At 39.7% G+C, this 27,416-nt stretch overlaps 1 protein-coding gene across 1 annotated transcript; it reads right to left on the reverse strand.

The window, feature by feature from the left end:
- Nucleotides 1-792: 792 nt before the first annotated feature.
- Nucleotides 793-27,416, reverse strand: LOC131957132 (uncharacterized). The gene is made up of 3 exons (XM_059321847.1): nt 27,222-27,416; nt 3,065-3,230; nt 793-851 (listed from the first exon to the last, which is right to left on the reverse strand). The coding sequence occupies exons 1-3, from the start codon at nt 27,414-27,416 to the stop codon at nt 793-795; spliced, it is 420 nt and encodes a 139-aa protein (XP_059177830.1).

A 27,416-nucleotide genomic window follows, 5' to 3' on the forward strand; every position in this document is an offset into this window, starting at 1 on the left:
GATCAAGTGTAGGTTATAAACATGAATAAATATGAACATTTTTAAAACTAGATCGATGACAATCAAACTTGTTATATTATAACCAATCAATTATTCTGTATTCTAATTAAAAAGAACTATTTAAAAACAATTCTAATATTTATTTCAAACCTAGTAATTGTGTTAAATTTGCTGGACTGCTAACCAGAAAGGCTCTATTTCGAATCCGGGTTCAAGTCAGTAGAACCTCCCTGAGTCCACCCAGCTCTGATGGGTACCTAACTCAAGTTAGGGAAAGTAAAGTAGGCTGGGCATAGTGCTGACCACACTATCTCTTCATATCCGGATGTCTCTGAAACAGATGAACTCTACTTCATCTGCCCCATGTATCTTGGGCACGAACGTGAAAAATGAATGAATTGTGTTAAATTAGAGCTTGATTGCGACATCTAGCCTGCAAATTAGAATTCATGTTTAAACTCTCGGTTCGCAATCAAATGACGTCACAGCCCAGACTTAGAGAACGAGTAAAAAAAAAACCTCCCTATAAATTAGCAAAAGATATCACGGATTATGTGGGCTCAAGACCTTTGAAATTGTGCGAATAAAAATGAGCTGGCTCTAAAATTAGCATTCTGAAAGCGAAAAAGGAAAACTCGGGCACAGAGGGTGGGGATGGGGTGGGAAGGGGGGGTGGGGGTGGAAATGTTTCACAAAAGATTAGCAGAGCCGTGTGGTGGGGCGATGTGTCTTCTGGTGACCCGAGGGGACGGGCGTGCCATGACAGGTGCCATCCTGTGAACGTGGAATATTCTAATCAGCTGCTTGGGTTGAAGGTTCCAGCATGTTCTGCTGGAGGCGTGACCTGGGTTCTGCCGGAAACGGTCCAGTCTAAGTGACATGTGGCAGAAGAAGTAGAGTTCATCAGAGACCTCGGCATATGAAGGAATGGTGTGGTCAGCACTATGCTCAGCCGCCTTTGTTTTAATCCAGATTCGAACTCAAGATTTTCTGGTTAGCAGTCCAGCTCTCTACCGCTAGGCCAGGTCGTCAAAATATCCTATGGTCATGGTTACTGTTTTGTCCCATGACGTCAAACCTAAACAACTGATGTCATGACGGAGTGAGCAGAAAACTTTGGACCACACCACTGCTCAACGGGATGACGTCACAAAAAAGCCTTCCAGCCAAACTATTCAATCCAGTAATTTAAAATGAGGTTGTCTTTTAGAAGGGGAAGGGGGGGGGGCGATATATTTCTGGGTGTTGACGCCAAAAGGAATCGTCTGGTCTGATGCCAGATGTCCAAGAGTCGCCAAACGTCTATGACGTGGTGGACCTACTTAAACGTTTATGCCCTTAGACAGGCTGCCCGGGCAGTAATAGCAATTTTCATTTAGACACTCATACGAACATTATACATATATATATATATATATATATATATATATATATATATATATATATATATATATATATATATGTATATATATATATTGTATGTGTGTAAAATATGTGTAGCAGTGTACATACGTACATTAAGCATGTACAGACCAGCACTGCCCACCACTAGAGGGTGAGCACTTAGACCGAGCCGACGTGCCCAGCATCCCGCCAAGGTCCACTTATTTCTCATGACAACTCTCAAAGACAGGACAACGACCTTCCCACCATGCCGCTGTAATAATCGACGTTCGTCCTCCACCATGCCCCGCTTCCCACCCAAACTAAAGGGTCAATTCTGAACAAAAGGGTCAATTTATGGTCATTTATTTCTCTCCCACTCGCGCCCCGCGCCCTCCCCACAAGGCTGCCCTACTTTCACCCTGCTAGAGCGTGATGTCAATTAGAAGGCTAAGTTATAAGGACGTTAGTCGTTGCCATAGGGATATAGGATTTCAGCCAATCAAATGCTTCGATTGTTCACGTGAGGACGGAGCATTACTTATAGGGGAATTAGTACAAGTATATATATATATATATATATATATATATATACATATATATATATATATATATACATATATATATATACATATATATATATATATATATATATATATATATATATATATATATATATATATATATATATATATATATATATATATATATATATATATATATAATGTTCATATATAGATACATATAAAATGAGAGAAAATGAGAAAGTGGGTTAGAGAGTTAAGTAATGAAAAGCTTTACATCCCTTTATTACTGAGTCAATATATGTTGCATATTGTAGATCATTCTTTATGGTGTAACTAGTTAATTTATATAAACGGCAGCTGTATGCTGTGATGCAGATATAGTCTGTAAATAATGATATAAACCAGGGCACAGCACATTATGTTTACTACTTTTAGTACAAAAAAATATTACAAAACCACACACACGTACATACGGCTGAGGAGATATACTGATTAGATACATACAGACGCCGAAATCAAGATGTAGCTCAGTATTGACAGAGAGAGTTGATAACATAAAAAGAGAGAGTTGATAACAAAAAGAGAGAGTTGATAACATAAACAGCAATGGTTGTGGAGAAGGATGATGATGGTGTTAATGAAGCTACAGCGATGGAATAACGATTAATGTTAAGTTTGATATTATGTTCATAGGGAATGAGATTTAACTTGTTTTTTTTTTGCGTTTCTTGAGATATGGTTCCACAATGTTGTTACATAATGTAGCATAGACATTGATTACATATTCAACATTTTAGATAAAGTATCAAATGACGCGCGGTGACGCAGATCTAGATTAAGTCGGTTGGGTTGAATTACAAAAACACATCATACATCTAGTATCGCTGAGCTTGGTGTTGAAGCTTCAAATAAATATACAGCTGTGGTCAAGATAGTAGGACACGATAAAGCCACCGGACCTGCCAATCCTGGGATTAGAGTTATAACAAGAATACAGCGGTGCGAACAGAATTACTTTAGACAAAGCCACAATAGAAACGAAGGCAGACTTATAACAAAATTGGAATAAAATATGATTTGAATATAAATGTGGACAGAAGAACTAGATTTCATGAACCCCCCCCCCCCCCCACAACAAACAAAGACAGACTTACCAAAGTTGGGGTCAAAGATCAAACTGTCAACACTGGCGTCGCTTTTGGCACTTATACTGCTGGTGTCATCGGTGAACTGCTCACTGCGCATGCTCGAACGTGACGTAGTTGACATGGACGACGTCTTGGGCTGCACGGTGCGAGATTCTCGCGAGATTTGTAAATCCTGTTTGAAATTAAGGTAGTCACATTGTACAAATGTAATGACTCGCTAATCTTATGATAGTTACACTATACAGACATACATGCACACATACGCACACGCACACACACACATACATACACACACACACACACACACACATATATATATATATATATATATATATATATATATATATATATATATATATATATATATATATATATATATATATATATATATATATATATAGGAACACATACTTTATGTTTATAACGAAACTATATAGCGTTAAAGTAATTAATGATTTATACATGGATTTTTTTTTTCATGCAACATGTGTTGTCTAAATGTAAATGTCGGTGTCTTGTTTTACAAGAGCTAGAATTACACTGCTATACTTCAGAGTTACATATAAATAAACAAAAAGAAATATAACCATACATCTCTTTTAAATACGTTTAAAAATCAATTTTCTAGATCCACACAAAAATGGACAACAATGTGTACGCTTAGTCGAACAGAAGGTTTGTTTTGTTATGACCCATGGGCTAACTCATGTGAATTAGTCATTAAAATCTAATTATCTCAGTACATCCCAATCACCCCCTGCACAGCTGTTCACTGCCCACTGTAAAACAATTCAATAGAAATCTGACACAGTTTTCAATCTAATTTGTGGTTAGTCATTACAATAATTGGATATTCATCTATATACTACTAAAAGTCAACTTTGTTTACATGTTTGAATATTTATTTGTTTGCCTGATCGAAAATTGTGATATGTTCGACTCTATCTGGAAAGCTGTAAAATGGTATGCAGGTAGAGAATAATTTTTTAATGCAGACAGACTGTTGATCACAAATTTATTTAAAGACGTTAATTAATTTATTGATTTATTCCTACGCAGAATAACCCATTTTTTTTTAAAATATTTGAAAAGCCACTAGACTCGGCGGGACCGTGACGTCACAGGTTTTTGTTTACTCTTTAGTACAATAAAATGGCGGCGTCTATTGAAGAAAATTGTGTTCCCATTCAAAAGTTTAACGCGTTCTAAATCTAATTTTCTGTCGGTCATAACTTTAACAATACGTCCGTTTGCTGTATTTATTACGTTCCAACACTTATATCAATTTTAAACTGTCTTTTTTCATTTAGTTTTACAATAAATTTCTCTAGATTTAAAGATCTCTAGATCTATGCGCGGAGACTCAAAAGTATAGTATAAAAATTCATTTGTGACGTCACGAGAAAATAGCTAAGTTGGTAGCGTAGCCCGCTCTCATGTGGGTGGCACAGGTTCTAGACCAATATGTCAATGATATTTTTTTTCAATTTTTTTTTTAGATGTGAATGATAAAGTTGCCTATCTGAACTTGGCAGGATACAGGGCAGGTGAAGTAGAGTTCATCTGTTTCTTTGTCCTAAGCATATGAAAGGATAGTGTGGTCAGAGACATGCTCGGCTGGAATCGTTTTTTAAACGATAAAAACATGTTGTCTGAGACTTGGCGGGACACTGGGCAGGTGAAGTAGAGTTGAGTAGGTCACATGTGACGTCAGTATATGAAGGGATAGTCCGAAATCGGTGTTTTCGGTGTTTTTAAAAGATATGAAACATATTTTTGAATGTGGGCTCTGTTTTTGTGACGATAAGTGACACTGCAGTAGCGTAGCGAGGAGGGGGGTGGGAGGGGGAGTGGAGGCGGGGGGGGGGAGGGGAGGAGGTGGAGGGGGGAAGGGGGGCGGGGGGGGGGGACATATGTTGGGGCGCCAAAATGGTTTGGAAAAATAAACTGAAAGGTTGAGGGGGGTGCAAATCGAAAGTTTGAGTAGGGGGGGGGGGTGCACATCAAAAGTTTGAGGGGGGGGGGGGTTGAAAATCGAAATCTTGGGGGGGGGGGGTTAAAATCGAAAAGTTTGTCCCCGGGCGCCGGGAAGGCTCTCTATGCCTCTGAGTGACAGACGTGATGTTTTTTGATGGATGACCCCCGAAACCCACAGTTATCCAACGGATGACGGGTATTCTAGTTGTCCTTAAAAATTGAAAACAAATCACTCCAAGAGGTGTATTATACGCTGCTTACCAAAACATATTGAAATAGTAGGCTAATACTAGCAGTATTATTAAGTGACGGATGATTATTATTTGAATGGAGGCGAGCGAGTTGACGAGATTCCGTCCCCAATGTTGTTGACATGGAATAAAAACGTGCTTTTTAGATTTAGACCGTAAAAAAAAAATAAAAAATAAAAACTTAAGCCTAAAATTAATTTAGAAATTTTATATTTTTAGAATAAATGTTATAAAAGTTGCAAATCCAGAGAACTTGAAAATAATTTGTTGAGTTTAAGGCTACATTTCTATTTATTTTCATCAAGCCTAAGTTATAACCGGATGTTTCACTTTCGTAAGACAAATATTGATTGGCTGTACAGTAACTTAGTGATCGATAACTATTTGTTTACAAAACTTTGCAGATCAAGTTTTTAAATTACAATGCAAATTTAAAACCCCATGACCTAGTTTTCTATTTTTAGCTTACAATGTGTACAATAAAATCAATGGCGACCTATCCAATAGCAGGATGCCATTGTTTATGTCGCCATTACACGTGAAAACCAAATTGTTTTTGCTTTTTTTTAATTTTTATTTAGTTACCGAAAATATTATAAACATCAAATACATCCAATCTTTAGTAAAGTCCGAAAAAAACCAGATAGACAGGATTTTATAACCATATTAATTGTAACTACGCTGTGCATGATTTTTAAATGAATTTATACACCTCTCAAATACCTTTGAGACTTTTCTCGCTGGTGTCCATTGGTTAGTTAAGCCGTTTGGGTAGTTGGGACGTTGTGTTGATGGCATTAGCTCGTTTCAAATATAGGTTGATTATTTGGTAAATTATAATGTTAACAATTTTCGGGCAAACGGCCTTCGGGCAAGTGTCTTTCGGGCATTTGTCGCATTTAGGCAAGTGTCCATTCGGGCATTTGTCGCATTCGAGCGTTTGGCGCATTCGGTTAAGTGTCCATTCGGGAAATCGGCCTTCGGGCAAACGGCATTCGGGCAAGTGTCTTTCGGGAAAACGTACGGCTCCCGCATTGAAGACATGTGGCGTTGTTTTGATGACATATGACGTTGTGTTGATGACATTAGTTCGTTTTTTGATGACATGTGACATTGCGTTGATGACATGTGACGTTGTTTTGGATGGCTTGAAGGTGGTATTGAAGGTAACATTTTTTTTTATTAAAAGGACATGGTATATTATTTTATATTAAGAACGTTGTATATTTTTGATGCATACGATGACTGAACCCCACATGTTCGATGAATGATTAGCGGTACTCTGTCATACACCACCGAATGTTTATTTACTTTTAATATTATGAGCTCATTATAAATATCTCACGAGCTTAAACTAAATGAAAACATATGAAACATGGCGGGATTTCATTGAAAGATGACAGAGGGCACAAGTCAGACATCTAAATGCTGACCTTACAAAAGACATCTAAGTGCTGAACTTACACAAGACAGCATAGTGCTGACATGACCAATGTGTCCTTACTATCAGCACCAAGATTAGACCAATTTGTCCTTATTATCAGCCCCAAGATTAGACCAATGTGTCCTTACTATCAGCACCAAGATTAGACCAATGTGTCCTTACTATCAGCACCAAGATTAGACCAATGTGTCCTTACTATCAGCACCAATATTAGACCAATGTGTCCTTACTATCACCCCAAGAAAAGACCAATGTGTCCTTACTATCAGCACCAAGAATAGACCAATGTGTCCACACTATCAGCACCAAGATTAGACCAATTTGTCCTTACTATCAGCACCAAGATATGACCAATGTGTCCTTACTATCAGCACCAAGATTAGACCAATGTGTCCTTACTATCAGCACCAAGATTAGACCAATGTGTCCTTACTATCAGCACCAAGATTAGACCAATGTGTCCTTACTATCAGCACCAAGATTAGACCAATGTGTCCTTACTATCAGCACCAAGATTAGACCAATGTGTCCTTACTATCAGCACCAAGATTAGACCAATGTGTCCTTACTATCAGCACCAAGATTAGACCAATTTGTCCTTATTATCAGCCCCAAGATTAGACCAATGTGTCCTTACTATCAGCACCAAGATTAGACCAATGTGTCCTCACTATCAGCACCAAGATTAGACCAATGTGTCCTTACTATCAGCACCAAGATTAGACCAATGTATCCTTACTATCAGCAATAAGATTAGACCAATGTGTCCTTACTATCAGCACCAAGATTAGACCAATGTGTCCTTACTATCAGCACCAAGATTAGACCAAAGTGTCCTTACTATCAGCGCCAGGATTAGACCAATGTGTCCTTACTATCAGCACCAAGATTAGACCAATGTGTCCTTACTATCAGCGCCAGGATTAGACCAATGTGTCCTTACTATCAGCACCAAGATTAGACCAAAGTGTCCTTACTATCAGCGCCAGGATTAGACCAATGTGTCCTTACTATCAGCACCATGATTAGACCAATGTGTCTTTACTATCAGCACCAAGATTATACCAATGTGTCCATGTTGTTGTCAGCAACAACAGGGTCCCTTAGTTCCAATAAGTTTCAACCCGCATCAGCACTCCAATAATCGATTTCTTAAGGATGGACAAGAAAGGGTGGGATGGGGGGGCAGGGAGTCGGCTTAGATCGTCGAACAGGTCTTAACAACATAGGCCCGGAGCATTATATAGCCTAGGTCTTTACAAACTAGGCCCGGTGTTTAATGTCTTGGCCTCTAAATAATAAATTAGGGCCTTAGAGCCTAGATTTTCACAACCTAGGCCTTTGGCTTAGAGCCTAGATCTCTACAACCTAGGCCACTGCCTTAGAGCCTAGATCTCCACAACTTAGGTCCTTATCTTAGAGCCTACGTCCACAACCTAGGCCCTTGTCTTAGAGCCTAGGTCTCCACAACCTAGGTTATTGGCTTAGAGCCTACGTCCACAACCTAGGCCATTATCATAGAGCCTAGATCTCCACAACCTAGGCCACTGCCTTAGAGCCTAGATCTCCACAACCTAGGCCACTGCCTTAGTGCCTAGATCTCCACAACCTAGGCCACTGCCTTAGAGCCTAGATCTCCACAACCTAGGCCACTGCCTTAGAGCCTAGATCTCCACAACCTAGGCCACTGCCTTAGAGCCTAGATCTCCACAACCTAGGTTATTGGCTTAGAGCCTACGTCCACAACCTAGGCCATTATCATAGAGCCTAGATCTCCACAACCTAGGCCACTGCCTTAGAGCCTAGATCTCCACAACCTAGGCCCTTGGCTGAGAGCCTACGTCCACAACCTAGGCCATTATCATAGAGCCTAGGTCTCCACAACCTAGGCCCGTGGCTTAGAGCCTTGAAGAGATATTTACAGTTTTTACCCTGTGTTTACAATTAAATTGGCTATAACACCATATGTTTATTTGGTATAGTTGCTTGAAAGAGGGACAGAAAGACCTGCGTTACTGTTTATATTTGTAAAACTGAAGCAGTAGTTCTCGTTGTTTGGTTTAATTTTTTTTAAAACAAAAACTTGACTAAAGCACTTGTAGTTCTTAGGTCTTGCAATCAATATCCAAATCTATCACTAAATTAGACCACAAAGCTACCACCATTGTGGATCTTTAAGCTACCACCAAATTACACCTTAACGCAAGCAATAAATTAGACCACAACACTACCACACCACAGAGAACCACCCACTTTCTCCACCCCAAGACTAAATACCCAACAGACCAACCCCATTGTCCAAATACACCTACAACTAAAAACTACCGACGACTCTCCTCAATCCCTCCCCTCCCCACCCCACCCTCCCCTACTCACCTCAGATTCCGACTCGTTATTATTGATACCTCCCAACTCCCCCTCTCCGTGGTGTTTCCTCACAGCGTCCTCTACCGTCTGTCTGAAACTCACTTCCGCCGCCGCGGGGGATGAGGATTTAAATTTTGCCAGAAATTTCGACAACTGCATCATGACGTCAGCGTGTCTAGTCTAAATCACGACACACAAGGCACGGCATTCTCGCGTACACACGAAAACATTTTTTTTGTTCTTTGGGGCTCTTGTGTTTGTTGTGATTTATCCGTCACATTTGGAAAAACACATTGTAATGTTTGTATTTAATCAGACTCCTTCCTGATAGAAATCTTGGAAAACTTTGAAATGTAAATGTAAGGACACAAATGAAGCTGTAGGTCTGGTTATATTATACACGAAAATAATTATACACATAATAATTAATCCGGACACAGGACCTGCCAAACACAAGAATTATCAACGCTAGATTTTTTAATATAAGTATTATGAACATTAGAACAATGATTCTGTGAACACAAGAACTATCAACACAAGACCTAATTTCGCAAGAATTATGAACATAAGACTTTCCTTCTGCTAGAACTGAGAAGACAAGACCTCCCACAACAAGAACTATGAACACAAGACATACCAACAAAAGACCTATTAACACAAGAACTACAGCCACAAGACCTACCACGACAAAACATACAGCCACAAGACCTACCACCACAAGACCTACCAATACAAGACCTACCACCACAAGACCTACCAACACAAGACCTACCACAACAAGACCTACAACAACAAGACCTACCACCACAAGACCTACCACCACAAGACCTACCACAAGACATATCAACACAAGACCGATCAACGCAAGACCTACCACCACAAGACCTACCACCACAAGACCTACCACCACAAGACCTACTACCACAAGACCTACCAACACAAGACCTACCACCACAAGACCTACCACCACAAACCACCACAAGACCTATCAATACAAGACCTATCGCTACCAGAACTATATCAGAACTATCAACACAACAACCACTCTAAACCCACCTGCCGAGGCCTCTACACCAAATCGATGCTATCGCCACCAGCTAACCCAGCGCATACAACAAAGCCAACATTTTAAAAATATCTGACGTCAAAACTCGAGAAATAAAACTCCTTTAATTTCACCACATAATCTTTCTTTTACGACCTTTAACAACATTTAATTATCATGAACAATTACTTGTGTTTTCTTGTAGATAAACTAATGGGGAAAAACAATTTTATAAAATGAAATATGAGAAATGTTAGTTTTTACACTTTGAATGTCAAATATCACTTTGGATTCAAATGGGCTTGAGAGGGTTGAAAGACAAAGAGGTTAAGTTATAAAGTAAGATGTTTCTAAGGTATGATGAATAGGTTAGCGTTTGTAATGGTGACAGATTACAATGGTGATACAGAACATCATTGGTGTCACTAGTGATGGGGATACAGAGGTAGATAGGTGATACATACTAGCAAGGGTGAAACAGACTAGAAAAAGGTTGATACAATACAGTATTCATAATACGTACTAAAACAGTGTTATAAAGGTGACACATTTAAGTCACGGTGATACTGTTAGTGTTGGTAACAGATACTACTACTGGTGATACGTGTAGCGATAGTGACCTAGACTAGCATTAGTGACACAAACAGTGGTGACCTAGACTGGTATTAGTGACACAAACAGTGGTGACCTAGACTGGTATTAGTGACACAAACAGTGGTGACCTAGACTGGTATTAGTGACACAGAATAGTTGTGGTGACCTAGACTAGCATTAGTGACACAAACAGTGGTGACCTAGACTGGTATTAGTGACACAGAATAGTTGTGGTGACCTAGACTAGCATTAGTGACACAAACAGTGGTGACCTAGTATGGCATTAGTGACACAAACAGTGGTGACCTAGACCAGCATTAGTGACACAAACAGTGGTGATCTAGACCAGCATTAGTGACACAAACAGTGGTGACCTAGTATGGCATTAGTGACACAAACAGTGGTGACCTAGACCAGCATTAGTGACACAAACAGTGGTGATCTAGACTGGCATTAGTGACACAGACAGTGGTGACCTAGACAGACATTAGTGACACAGACAGTGGTGACCTAGACAGACATTAGTGACACAAACAGTGGTGACCTAGACAGACATTAGTGACACAAACAGTGGTGACCTAGACTGACATTAGTGACACAAACAGTGGTGACCTAGTCTTGCATTAGTGACACAAACATAGGTGACCTAGACTGACATTAGTGACACAAACAGTGGTGACCTAGACTGACATTAGTGACACAAACAGTGGTGACCTAGTCTTGCATTAGTGACACAAACAGTGGTGACCTAGTCTTGCATTAGTGACACAAACATAGGTGACCTAGACTTACATTAGTGACACAAACAGTGGTGACCTAGACTGACATTAGTGACACAAACAGTGGTGACCTAGTCTTGCATTAGTGACACAAACATAGGTGACCTAGACTGACATTAGTGACACAAACAGTGGTGACCTAGACTGACATTAGTGACACAAACAGTGGTGACCTAGTCTTGCATTAGTGACACAAACATAGGTGACCTAGACTGACATTAGTGACACAAATAGTGGTGACCTAGTCTTGCATTAGTGACACAAACATAGGTGACCTAGACTGACATTAGTGACACAAACATAGGTGACCTAGACTGACATTAGTGACACAAACAGTGGTGACCTAGTCTTGCATTAGTGACACAAACATAGGTGACCTAGACTGACATTAGTGACACAAACAGTGGTGACCTAGACTGACATTAGTGACACAAACATAGGTGACCTAGACTGACATTAGTGACACAAACATAGGTGACCTAGACAGACATTAGTGACACAAACAGTGGTGACCTAGACTGACATTAGTGACACAAACAGTGGTGACCTAGACTGACATTAGTGACACAAACAGTGGTGACCTAGTCTTGCATTAGTGACACAAACATAGGTGACCTAGACTGACATTAGTGACACAAACAGTGGTGACCTAGACTGACATTAGTGACACAAACATAGGTGACCTAGACTGACATTAGTGACACAAACATAGGTGACCTAGACAGACATTAGTGACACAAACAGTGGTGACCTAGACTGACATTAGTGACACAAACATAGGTGACCTAGACTGACATTAGTGACACAAACATAGGTGACCTAGACTGACATTAGTGACACAAACAGTGGTGACCTAGACTGACATTAGTGACACAAACAGTGGTGACCTAGACTGACATTAGTGACACAAACATAGGTGACCTAGACTGACATTAGTGACACAAACAGTGGTGACCTAGACTGACATTAGTGACACAAACAGTGGTGACCTAGTCTTGCATTAGTGACACAAACAGTGGTGACCTAGACTGACATTAGTGACACAAACAGTGGTGACCTAGACTGACATTAGTGACACAAACAGTGGTGACCTAGTCTTGCATTAGTGACACAAACAGTGGTGACCTAGACTAGCATTAGTGACACAAACAGTGGTGACCTAGACCAGCATTAGTGACACAAACAGTGGTGATCTAGACCAGCATTAGTGACACAAACAGTGGTGACCTAGTATGGCATTAGTGACACAAACAGTGGTGACCTAGACTGACATTAGTGACACAAACAGTGGTGACCTAGACTGACATTAGTGACACAAACAGTGGTGACCTAGACTGACATTAGTGACACAAACAGTGGTGACCTAGACTGACATTAGTGACACAAACAGTGGTGACCTAGACTGACATTAGTGACACAAACAGTGGTGACCTAGACTGACATTAGTGACACAAACAGTGGTGACCTAGACTGGGATTAGTGACACAGTTGTGACCTAGTATGGCATTAGTGACACAAACAGTGGTGACCTAGACTGACATTAGTGACACAAACAGTGGTGACCTAGACTGACATTAGTGACACAAACAGTGGTGACCTAGACTGACATTAGTGACACAAACAGTGGTGACCTAGACTGACATTAGTGACACAAACAGTGGTGACCTAGACTGGGATTAGTGACACAGTTGTGACCTAGTATGGCATTAGTGACACAAACAGTGGTGACCTAGACCAGCATTAGTGACACAAACAGTGGTGACCTAGACCAGCATTAGTGACACAAACAGTGGTGATCTAGACTGACATTAGTGACACAAACAGTGGTGACCTAGACCAGCATTAGTGACACAAACAGTGGTGACCTAGTATGGCATTAGTGACACAAACAGTGGTGACCTAGACTGACATTAGTGACACAAACAGTGGTGACCTAGACTGACATTAGTGACACAAACAGTGGTGACCTAGACTGACATTAGTGACACAAACAGTGGTGACCTAGACTGGGATTAGTGACACAAACAGTGGTGACCTAGACTGGGATTAGTGACACAAACAGTGGTGACCTAGACTGGCATTAGTGACACAAACAGTGGTGACCTAGACTTACATTAGTGACACAAACAGTGGTGACCTAGACTTACATTAGTGACACAAACAGTGGTGACCTAGACTTACATTAGTAACACAGACTAGCAGTGGTGACCTAGACTAGCATTAGTGACACCAACAGTGGTGACCTAGACCGGCATTAGTGACACAAACAGTGGTGACCTAGACCAGCATTAGTGACACAAACAGTGGTGACCTAGACAGACATTAGTGACACAAACATAGGTGACCTAGACTGACATTAGTGACACAAACAGTGGTGACCTAGACTGGGATTAGTGACACAGTTGTGACCTAGTATGGCATTAGTGACACAAACAGTGGTGATCTAGATCAGCATTAGTGACACAAACAGTGGTGACCTAGACCAGCATTAGTGACACAAACAGTGGTGACCTAGTATGGCATTAGTGACACAAACAGTGGTGACCTAGACTGACATTAGTGACACAAACAGTGGTGACCTAGACCAGCATTAGTGACACAAACAGTGGTGACCTAGACCAGCATTAGTGACACAAACAGTGGTGACCTAGACCAGCATTAGTGACACAAACAGTGGTGACCTAGACCAGCATTAGTGACTCAAACAGTGGTGACCTAGTATGGCATTAGTGACACAAACAGTGGTGATCTAGACTTACATTAGTGACACAAACAGTGGTGACCTAGACTGACATTAGTGACTCAAACAGTGGTGACCTAGTATGGCATTAGTGACACAAACAGTGGTGACCTAGACTGACATTAGTGACTCAAACAGTGGTGACCTAGTATGGCATTAGTGACACAAACAGTGGTGACCTAGACTGACATTAGTGACACAAACAGTGGTGACCTAGACTGGCATTAGTGACACAAACAGTGGTGACCTAGACCAGCATTAGTGACACAAACAGTGGTGACCTAGACCAGCATTAGTGACACAAACAGTGGTGACCTAGACCAGCATTAGTGACACAAACAGTGGTGACCTAGACCAGCATTAGTGACACAAACAGTGGTGACCTAGTATGGCATTAGTGACACAAACAGTGGTGACCTAGACTGACATTAGTGACACAAACAGTGGTGACCTAGACCAGCATTAGTGACACAAACAGTGGTGATCTAGACCAGCATTAGTGACACAAACAGTGGTGACCTAGACAGACATTAGTGACACAAACAGTGGTGACCTAGACTGACATTAGTGACACAAACAGTGGTGACCTAGACCAGCATTAGTGACACAAACAGTGGTGACCTAGACTGGCATTAGTGACTCCAACATTGTTTCAGTAAACAGGAGAAAATTAACACGTCACACACAGTAGAGCTGGTGACACTTACAAGCACTGGTGACACACTGGAAAAGGTGATACCTAAAAACAATGGTGACATTTACTAATTCTTGTGGTAAATCCATCATCGACCAATTAAAACTATAACACTGGTGATATACTACCATAGGTGAGACAGACTCTCGAAAAAAGGCGACACAAGCTATAACTGATACGAATAGTGGTGACACAGATTTTTCTCTAGAACTGACTTAAAATTTGTGACACAATTTAAAAAATAGATCCACAAAGTTAAGTAACCCACGCACGTTAGCCTGTTGTTTATGAAAATCAAATCAGCTGTTCCATAGTTCCAAGCATGAAATTATTATAATCTATCTTCCTACAGCTGCTCATGTAGAAGGTGAAATCTGTATGGTGAGTAGGCATAGGCGCTTGGGCGATGGGAGGTGGTTGACGGGGTTGTGGGGGAGGGGTGGTGGGGGGAAGTGTGGTGGGGAGTGGCATCAGTTGCAGATCGTGATATCTGTTCCCTGTTACATTGAAACCCATCTGTTTTCACAATCACACACACACATACACAAAGCCACTCACGAAAATACCTCAATCAATATCGGACACACAAGCACATACATACACCCGCGCCGACACATACACCCACCCCCACGTAAAAGCACTCACAGACACACACAGTCACCATACACGAACACATAATTAATATCAGACACACACATTCACACACGTGCACACTTGCACTCACACACACGCACTTCCATCATCAGTTGCATAAACGCACACGCTTACACACGCTATGACACAACGCTTACACACGCTATAACACAACGCTTACACACACTATCACACTCAGCTTACACCAATAATCTCTCCTTAAAGCACAAAAAAATGAAAAGAAATACACCATATATTGATTGTAATAAACTTCAATAGCGGGGCATAACAAAGGTATTTCGCCATATCTTATTGAACTTTAGTCCTTACGTTTTGGAAGGGGGGGGGGGGGGATGTGGTTTAGTATACATTGTGTAAGATTATAAATTACTTGACTAAAGTACATTTTTGGAGAGTTCGTGAGTGGTTTCACTAAAACCCAGGCGATTGGATATTATTGATCACAAGTCAGCAGCTCTAGATTTGACCTCTCATTGGATGATTTAAGCCGGTTACAAATAGTGATCAGTGGTCAGTTAGGTGCTATATTTTGATCTCATATAATCTGGTGGTCACACGATGTTAACCACTGGTCGGTTAACATTCGATCCTCGAACACTGAAGGTATAGTTTTGTTCAGATGATAAGCACTTAGTGACCAGTACAAGGTGACGAGTGGTCAGTTAGTGATTGGCTTTAATGACCTGATGCTCTATTCTCATAAAAACGTCACGGGATGCAACACATAGTTTGCTGGAAATGACGACATTAAAAAAGCGGGGACATTTAATTTAAGAAGTAACGACATTATTTAAAAAGTGACGACATTAAAGAAGTGACGACAGTGGACAACTGCTAGATCCGCTAATCGGTTTTTATAACATCACAATAGGCCTTGTAAGTAGGTCACTAACCAACTCTACGGCTCAATAAAACCTGCATGAGCCATAGAACTGGTTGGTGACATACTTACCAGCCCTATTAAGGCCGTACACTGGACCAAGAGAAACCAGTGCTGGCAAGACTTCCAGTTCTAGAGGTCTATGACTAAGAACATGTTAGCTGAGTCCTATGCTTTAGACGAAAGTTAGAACCCCGCCTGCTAGCAATATCAAAAGGTTGATTATCAGACAGTTTGAGAACCATCTAAGATAAAGATGCGCTATGTACACTCTTTTTTTAAATCTTCATCATTCATTTTAAAAATAAAAATATTAAATATGAATAGCAAATCATTATCCACATATTCGACTAAAATCTCGTAGAAATAAATCACAAGGCATTTGGAAAAAAAAAACTAATAATAATATGCATAATAGAACTTTACAAAGAAGAATATCTGAAACTCCAAAACGCTGAATAGCGTACAAAAACTCTCCAATAGAATGGAAACAGTTATTAAATTACCTCAGAACTCGCACAATGAAAGGACGGTATAAAAATGAAAACAAAAAAGAAAAATCCATCGGAAATTTAAAAGCGCAAAAGCGAAAGAGGAAGTGACGTCAAGCGCTAGGCGGATCGGTAGAGCTTGTGACGTTAGTCGCTTACGCTAGACTAGAGAAGCTACGAGACCAAAGTTTGGTTTTCCCCAACGACTTCATCTTTATGAAAAGCATTAAAATCACATCATTCTCATTTATTACTTTTTAATTACAGCTACAATATACAAATCAAGTTTCTGAAGCTACAACTTCCAATATATTCGTAAAAGGGATTATATTCAGATAGTAGCATGCATTGCTCGTTGTTGTAGCGTAGGATAGGCTGCTGATGCAGTGTTGTAAGTATTTGAAGATAGATCAAGTACTACATCAACATGGTGGGCGGCGCACGAATCAAATTTTTCCGTATAACAAAAATAGAAAAGCGAGTTTTGATTTGGGAATATGTTTGTGAAAATACCGCCACGAAACTTTATCTCAACTTGTGCTAATAGGTGCTAATAGGTGCTAATAGGTGCTAATAGGTGTTCATAGGTATCAACAATAATCTCTAGTCATAGGTATAAACCCTAACAACGATACGAAAACTGGGTAGGAAAAGCAAGCCGTGGTACACAAGAATGGTGTTTACAGCGGGTTTTATTATAAGATCGGTATTTAAAGATTACATTGGTTGTTTGAACAGGTTACTCCAGACCTTCGGATAATTGTACACTGGTGTGCTTGTCTAAATAATGTTTATCACAATATGTCTTTTATAAGATGTTTACCACAATATGTCTATTTTGCTATGTCGAACACAATATGTCAATTTTAAAGTGTTAAACACAATGTGTATGGTATAAGAAGGTTAACACAAATATGTTTAAGTAATATGCCTACCTCAATATGTCTAAAGTCTAATATAAGATGCCTACCATAATGTCTAATATAAGATGCCTACCATAATATGTCTAATATAAAATGCCTACCACAATATGTCTAATATAAGATGCCTTCAATAATATGTCTAATATAAGATGCCTACCACAAAATGTCTAATATAAGATATAAGACTAATATGCGATGTCTACCGCTATATATTATACATAAGATGAGTAGCAAAAAACATTTAACATACGATGCCAATAACTTTTCTGAACTCCCATAAATTCTCTCTCTCGCCCAACCCCACAGTTTGAGGTTTGCTGTAACGGTTAACCCCATGCCTTTCATTAGTGCGGGTGTTTGTTGACGCTAGCAACAAGGGCATTTGATCACTCCGTGGTCCAGTTCTACGTGAGGTTGTTTCCCCTTAAAAACAAACCACGTGATGACGTCAACCAACCGACCATGGTTTTTTTTTTTTTATTGCTGGTTATATTTTAGGTCGGGTGAGTTAATATCGTCAACATTGGTGACCTTTGACGGTCAAGGCCAAGGTTAGCTTTTCAACGACAAATGGAACCAGTTTTTGTTTAAAGTAGCCTTTCGAACATAGAGGTCCACGGCGCATGCGAAGAGGAGTTCACCTTTTTCAAGTTATATTAAAAATTCATTAAAAGTGTTTATCTCTGGAAATTTGCGTGCGCTCCCCCCCCCCCCCCCCCCCCCTCGAAACTTGCTAGTGATCCCTCCCAGGAAAAAAAAGGATCTGAAAGAAAAACAGTATATTATTTCCCCAGTAAGTAAAGTTCCTCTTTAGACCTAGCGCTTCATTGTTCAGATGAACTTGATCGCGGTATATGTAGGTATGATGTAGTCAGCACTATGCTTTCCCCAGCGTAAGCCAGGTACCCATCAGAGCTGGGTGGATTCAGGGATGTTCTACAGTCAGAAGTCCGATCCGAGATCCGAACTCGAGACCTTCGGGATAACAGTCAAACGCTCTACCATTCGACCACGCTGACCCTTTAGTGTTGATCTTTAAATAGATGTGTGATAGCTTAAAAACTATTTGTAAACTCTACATTGTAAATTCAAAGTTTTAACTGAACTCAGGTTGAACTGACAGGCAATTAACTTAACCTGTCTATTTAGTTCGTGAGCAATCACGATTCTTGTAAGATTTAAATGCCAATTTAAAATAAAATCCTTAACGAGTCTCCGGTTTTACGACTCATAAATCAATGTCTACTGCTGTGCACTAGGATGAAATATGAAACGATCTAGCTTGTTTGGTGCAAATATGGCAAACTGGTAAGGTTGCCAGAACAAGACATCTAAGTTCAGCCAAATACAGCGCAGAAGATAGTTTGACAAAAAAGATTGTACATCAGACGTCGAAGTGTTTTTAACCACGAGCCTATATGATTACAAATTGAGTTAAATACGTTGATGTAAACTCAAACATAATGACCTAACATATAAGGCCTAAAATAAACATACATTGCAGACCTAGGAACGCGTGGTTCGGTGGTAGAGCATACGAACGCTAACCCGTAAGTCTCGAGTTTGAATCCCGGGCTTCAGTTTGTAGGACGTCATCATTCGATTTTCATCTGGGTCATCACAGCTACATATAGCTGGGTTCGTTCATCACAGCTACATACAGCTGGGTTCGTTAATCACAGCTACATACAGCTGGGCTCGTTAATCACAGCTACATACAGCTGGGTTCATTCATCACAGCTACATACAGTTGGGTTCATTCATCACAGCTACATACAGCTGGGTTCATTAATCACAGCTACATACAGCTGGGTTCATTGATCACAGCTACATACAACTGGGTTCATTCATCACAGCTACATACAGCTGGGTTCATTGATCACAGCTACATACAGCTGGGTTCATTGATCACAGCTACATACAGCTGGGTTCATTCATCACAGCCACATACAGCTGGGTTCATTCATCACGGCTACATACAGTTGGGTTCATTCATCACAGCTACATACAGCTGGGTTCATTCATCACAGCCACATACAGCTGGGTTCATTGATCACAGCTACATACAGCTGGGTTCATTCATCACAGCTACATACACCTAGATTCGTTAATCACAGCTACATACACCTGTGTTCGTTCATCACAGCTACATACAGCTGGGTTCATTGATCACAGCTACATACAGCTGGGTTCGTTCATCACAGCTACATACAGCTGGGTTCGTTATAAATCGCTTGACATATTTCAGTTTACGTTTCTCATGTAACCTGGGTGAGTACGTCTAGCAAAGCCAAAAACAGGTTGGCTCGTCTAGCGTGGCCTTATAATAAAAAATGATCAAGACGTGATGTCAGATTCCATCCCTACCCACACCCCCCACCCTCGTCTTATCCCACGTTTCCACACAAATTAGCAGCATGCACGCTTCAATTGCCAGCCGTTAAATAAAATTGTCGCGCATCAGTGTGCTAAAATTAGGGTCACTCCGTCATCATTCAGAGGTATAGGGTTAGGCGTTGATGCCATATATCAGATACATCTTATGCTATCTATTAGGGTTATGTAACATGTAAGGCCGTACAGGGGACGGTGTGGTGGGACGGAAGGGCGTTTGATTGCCAGCCAGAATGTCCTAAGTTCGGATCAACGGACAGATGAAGATTGTTAGCTGGGGACAGCAACTCATTCGGGATGGATAACTCTAAAATTAAACGTCTGCTGTGTTGCAAATTGTTCTTAGTGCAAAAAGGTTATGAAAGTACATCTTTAAAGAAAAGCAGCCTGAATTCGGAGTCAACGGACCAACGGGTGCATAACATGTTGACATGTAAGGATTATGTTGGAGGAAATCATATCCAATATTATGCTTGAGAACGAAGAAAATGCATGAGCATAGATGCCATATTTCAGTTACATAACATGTTTAGGCATGTATACAATTTCCGGAGTTATATACTTGCGATGATGCCATATTAAAGCCACATTTTGGGCACTAATGCCATCCTACTCGAGAATGCCAAATATTCAGCAATAGTCATTTAAACTTCAAACATCTTTGGTCATGTTAAAAACACATTCATTATTGTTGTGTATTATAACAGATAGACCCCCACCTTTTGGTAATCGATGACCCCCCCCCCTACCCACACACACACACCCTCGGTAACAGATAGACCACCACCTTTTGGTAACCGATGAACCCCCCCCCCTACCCACATACACACCCTAGGTAAGAAGACCTACACCTCTTGGTAAGGGATGATTGCCCCCCCCCTTCCCCATCTATATATGTAACGGTTAAAGTGCCCCCCCCCCCTCTTGGTAATAAAGACCCCTACTCAGTAGCGTAGCGAGGGGGGGGGGGACATACGTCCCCGGGCGCTGACGTTAGGGGGAGCCAAAATGGGTTGGAAAAATAAATTGAAAGGTTGAGGGGGGTGCAAATCGAAAGTGTGAGGGGGGGGTGTGCAAATCGAAAGTTTGAGGGGGGGAGGGGGTTGCAAATCGAAATCTTGAGGGGAAGGGGTGCAAAATCGAAAAGTTTGTTCCCGGGCGCCGGGAAGGGTCGCTAGCATATTGCAATAAAAAAAGCGTTAAGCAAATCTGTTTAATTCCAACATATATTAAGCCTATTAATCTACATGGATCAATGTATAGTTTAATAACTTTATGCCAGTTTTAAAACAACTGTATTACTTGGCTTTACAACATGTTTTACGGTGATCCGCCAAAATTATAAAAATAGTACTATGAATCAATTACAAACCTATTCACTAAACAGACAATTCTAAACTATCTAAACAAACACACTGCTTTTTTTATAAACAATTCCTTCACTTCAAATCTTCAAATAAAATCACCAGCACTTCTGTTACTGATAGAATAACACACCAACACACCGACACACAGAAACAAGTCCGGCGAATGCACAGTTCACTCACAACAATGCAGAATAAAAACATCCGGCCCCCACTGACGTATACCGCGGGCCTAAGGCGAGGGCTGGACGCGCTACACATCTGTCACCCTGGGTCGCCGGTATTGAGCTGTGTATTGGACGGTCAGATCATGTCTCATTGGACGGCCAAAATCCATAGATCTCGACGACTGAACAAAACCTAATGCCCACATAGGAATCATTAACTTAGTGATTTACTAGGATGAAAGACATTAAAATATACAATAAGAGGTTTACTCTTGGTTGGTTGGGTTTAAGTTTTCTTTCTGTTTTGTTTGTGACTTTATACAATCAAATTACATAAATATATTCAATATATTCGCATATATTGCCATATATATATATATATATATATATATATATATATATATATATATATATATATATATATATATATATATATATATATATATATATTAATATAGGCTATATATATATATATATGTATATAAATTATGTATATATATATATATAAATATTTGTAATGTGAGTGTGTGTGTATTCAATGTGTGCGTGTGTGTGTGAGTTCGGATTAGGGGCTAGAGTTCGTCGGAGGTCCCTGAGTCCACCCAGCTCTATTGGGTACCCAACTCGCGTTAGGGAAACAGAAAGCTAACCTCACCATCCTATCATTGGCCGAGTTCACAGAAACAGTTGAGCACTACTTCATTTACCTCATAGATCACCATATTTGACAGGCAACTTTTACATGATTACACATAGTCCCCCCCCCCCTTTTTGTGTAAATGTATTTTTGAGATCACATTATATAACTAGATAGAGACTTTTGGTTTTAGAGAACGCGAGATATTTAGATAAGGTTCTTTCAATAGTGCAGTCTACATACGTGATTTGCTAATCGACAGTAAGCTACAGTCTAGGGATATGTTATCTACATCCTGGTCTAGTGGTAGTTAGCTTATTGTAGATCGTTTCTCTAAAGGTATGCAGTCTGCTGGTCTGCAGTCTAGTGGTAACTAGACTACAACATGGACTTAATTACAGTCTTTTGGTAACTAGACTAAGATATAGGCTTGATTAGTCTTTTGGTAACTAGACTACAACATGGGCTTGATTACAGTCCTTTGGTAACTAGACTACAATATGGGCTTGATTACAGTCTTTTGGTAACTAGACTACAACATGGGCTTAATTACAGTCTTTTGGTAACTAGACTAAGATATAGGCTTGATTAGTCTTTTCGTAACTAGACTACAAAATGGGCTTGATTATAGTATTTTGGTAACTAGACTACAACATGGGCTTGATTACAGTCTTTTGGTAACTAGACTACAACATGGACTTAATTACAGTCTTTTGGTAACTAGACTAAGATATAGGCTTGATTAGTCCTTTGGTAACTAGACAACAACATGGGTTTGATTACAGTCTTTTGGTAACTAGACTACAACTTAAGCTTGATTACAGTCTAGTGGTAGCTAACACAGGGTATCTTGTCTACCATGTGATAATTAGTCTACAATCTATGAGAACTCAACAACAGTCTTGTGGTAATTAGACTAATGTAGCTGGCTAGCTTATCTCCTATGGAGTGTATTATTGATTGGTTAAGGATAACTAGACCTGCTCCAGATATAAGTCAACTAGTCTCTAGTTTAATTCACTAGACTAGAGCCATGTCTAGACTTGTGGCTAGCCAACACAAATGAAGATATCTAGACCTACAGCATAGTGTTTACATTTAGATTAACGCGGGTAGACAGCGTTAAACCTAAACTTAGTAAAAAAAAAACCCCACAGACGTGAGCACATCCAAGAAACAGATAAGCTCCCAACTTTGTAGACACCCCCCCCCCCCCCCTTCAAAGAACTAATTTCCATTACATTTTAGTTAGAAAGTCATAAAAAAGAAGATAAATAAAGGTAACGTAATAAACTGAAAGATTAACTTTAAAAAAAAATCCTCTTATACAAAAAATCAATGAAGAAATGAAGAGCACAGACAGTGTGACGTAGTACACATGTTTGGCTTGCGTGATTGGGCCACGAAGACATAAACTCAAGGATAACTAAGAAACGGGAATTCCGAGTCGCTGTTCTAATTGACGCCTTGGCTGTTCTAATGAACGTCTTCAAAGACGAGACTCGACTCAAAGACGTGACCAAGAAGAGAGTTTTAGAGGCATAAAATTCTCGCGTGCGCTTAGGGATGACCGAGTTAGCTAAAGTATTTCTTTTAAAATATGGGGATGATCAAGTAAGCTCAAGTATTCCATGGTAGGCAGGAGGGATGACCGAGTAAGCTGAAGTACTCCACATCAAGATTATGGGAAGGCCAAGTAATCTGTTGTACACAAGCAGACGATTGTGGAATATCATTCAAATTGGGTGGTTTGGACAAATTAAGATTTAAAACAAAATGTTGACATTAATATATCGACAATTTTAAATTTTTATTTTCATTTCGAATTATTTCAATTAAAATAATCCACCGACCTAATGTTATCTCAATAATTAAAAAAAAACATGTGCTATTTTATCAGTAGATTAGGTTAGTTTGGTTACCTTAAGATGTTAATTACAATCGGAAAAGGAGGCAATGCAGTAAGATTTAGATCAAAGGCAGGGGCGTTAATCGGTTTATTTAACACCATCTGTTGGTTATTTTAGACTGAAACAATATTTGTCGTCGTAATCATATTTTCTAAATTGGTAACATCCATACTAAATATTATTAGCTGTTGATAGAAAGAAGAGTAAAACCTTTGGAGGTATGTTGACATTAATTTGACCATGGTTTAGTTTAAACCAGAAGCATCACATGGGAGGGGGAGGGGCTGGGGGTGTGAGCCTTATCTTGCGATACCCGTAGTGACGTCAATACGCCCGTCTCAGTGGCGCCACTACATCTGACCTAAAGACTCCTCTACATGACGTCAAGTGACGCCACTACGCCCGACATATTAAATCCAACCAAGTGACGCCATTAATTTAAATTGATGAAAAAATAATTTGGATATTCTTCTGTATCCAACAATATTTCTGTATCCACCAATCCATCTGTATTCAGCAATCCATCTGTATCCACCAATCCATCTGTGCCACCAATATTTCTGTATCCACCAATCCATCTGTATCCAGCAATCCATCTGTATCCACCAAGCCATCTGTATCCACCAATCCATCTGTATCCACCAATCCATCTGTATCCACCAATCCATCTGTGCCACCAATATTTCTGTATCCACCAATCCATCTGTATCCACCAATCCATCTGTATCCACCAAGCCATCTATATCCACCAATCCATTTGTGCCACCAATATTTCTGTATCCACCAACCCATCTGTATCCACTAATCTATCCATATCCACCAATCCATTCGTATCCACCAATCCATCCGTATCCACCAATCCATCTGTATCCACCAACCATTCCATACCCATCGAGTCGAACATGACCCCACATTAGACACATAATCACCTCATGGGTATGTTTAAAACGTCCGACCATAACACATTATACATATGTCTAGCATAAAACCTACATCACGTACATATCTTGTACATCTAACATCAGTCTTACGTCACTCCAATGTGTACATGCTATCTATGCCTCTATATTATGGCTCTATATGTTCGTCCCTCATCAACATCAAGTTCTTTAACTTAATATTATCCCACTAAAACGTTTGTATGCACGATATACACAAGAAAAAAAATACATGATTGCCAATTTGAAACGCTAACACTATTCTATTCATTAATCGCACATCCTAAGCTAGTACACAGTGAGTATATATGCTATATGATATTCTCCCTCATACGAGCCCAGCGCAAACCTTTATAACACATCTATATACATCTGATATTAGACTGATGAAGGCTTTTTTATAACGGATGCACATTTTATATGCACATACGTCTAATATAAGCTCAATAAAAGCCTAAACATATGCCACTACGTACATCAAATATAATCCCAACATAAGCCTTTATATACATCTTATCTGTCCACTCTATATGTTTCTGATAGAAGTCGCCCATAGACCCTTACACGCAGCAGATAAAAGCACACCATACAGCTCTATGTAAATTAGATGTTAGCCCAACACAAACCCATACATACACCACATATAAGCCAACTATTAACCCCTGCATACACCACATATAAGCCAACTATTAACCCCTAATTACTTCACATATAAGCCAACTATTAACCCCTAATTACTTCACATATAAGCCAACTATTAATCCCTGCATACACCACATATAAGCCAACTATTAACCCCTGCATACACCACATATAAGCTAATTATTAACCCCTGCATACGCCACATATAAACCAACTATTAACCAAACATACACCACATATAAGCCAACTATTAACCCCTACATACACCACATATAACCCCAACATAAATTCGTATATAAATCTAATACAGGCCTATAAGCCCAACATAAACCTGTACATACATATCATAACATAAGCCCACCATAAACCCCTACATAAATCTCATATAGACTCACCAAAATCTGCCCCATCTGTCGCTCTTCTCACCATGCTTAAGAAAAAAAAATGATGGCCAAAGCTTGACGACAGTGACCTTTGACTTCGAAAAGTGAATTGCGAAATCGAGGCATTAATCTCTAAACATCTGTGCAGCAAGCGTGAACAGTTTTCTCGATGCTTTTTTTTTTCGATTACAGATGAGAACGTAGCATAAGCTAGGTTCTCATTCACTAGAAAATGGGGTTGCAGAATAAGGTAAACACTAGTTTTAGTTCTTAGGGGCGCCGATATATGACAAAATGTGTAAAAATTTACATTAAAATGTATTGAGTCTGATATTATCCTAAAATATATTAAGAAATACAAACTAATCGGAAGTCGATGATAAGGGGAGAAAAGTGAGTCAACGCAACATAACTGAACAAAGACTTTTTCTGTAAAGAGCCATTTCCCTTTATAAATTTCATTCATTCGCCCTAGAATTCAATATAGTTTGCCAGAATGTGATTTTTGTTATAAAAAAAAATTGTAGCGCTTTATGGAGAGACTTGTTATATATATATATATATATATATATATATATATATATATATATATATATATATATATAAAGCCTATATATATATATAAAGCCTATATATATATATATATATAATAAGCCCTTATTGCCTCATCTTTTATATATATATATATATATATATATATATATATATATATATATATATATATATATATATATGCTAATATAACATACTACCCTTTATTCCCCTCCCCCTTTCACGAACCAGTGAAGTCCATAATGGAGAGCAGCATTCTGGTATTTTTTTATAACATTCACGTTGATAACGTGATCAGAAGGTACTCACACTACAACACTTTAACTGCGTCACTCACCTGGGACGAGGAAACAGACAACAAAGATGGCGGCTTGTAGTCGCCGACCGCCTCGTAGGAGCTCCGGTCGACCGGCAGATTTCCGGCACTGGCGCTCCGGCGTCGACACAGGAGGTACACGGCCAGCACACCCACGAAGAGGGCGGCCACCACCCCGAAACCACACACCACACCTAGCGCCACCACGGAGACCAT

The sequence above is a fragment of the Physella acuta genome, unplaced genomic scaffold (genome assembly GCF_028476545.2).
Source record: "Physella acuta isolate Inbredline_101_S28 unplaced genomic scaffold, ASM2847654v3 ptg001211l, whole genome shotgun sequence".
Taxonomy (NCBI): Eukaryota; Metazoa; Mollusca; class Gastropoda; family Physidae; genus Physella; species Physella acuta.

Bases quoted from the DNA above. Each gene is read 5' to 3' on its own strand.
- LOC131957132 (XM_059321847.1), bottom strand. From the start codon at position 27,416: ATGGTCTCCGTGGTGGCGCTAGGTGTGGTGTGTGGTTTCGGGGTGGTG. The intron at 3,231-27,221 runs GTGAGTGACGCA...AATTTCAAACAG, and splicing joins TGTCTGTTTCCTCGTCCCAG to GATTTACAAATCTCGCGAGA. The intron at 852-3,064 runs GTAAGTCTGTCT...CGTTTCCGGCAG, and splicing joins GATCTTTGACCCCAACTTTG to AACCCAGGTCACGCCTCCAG.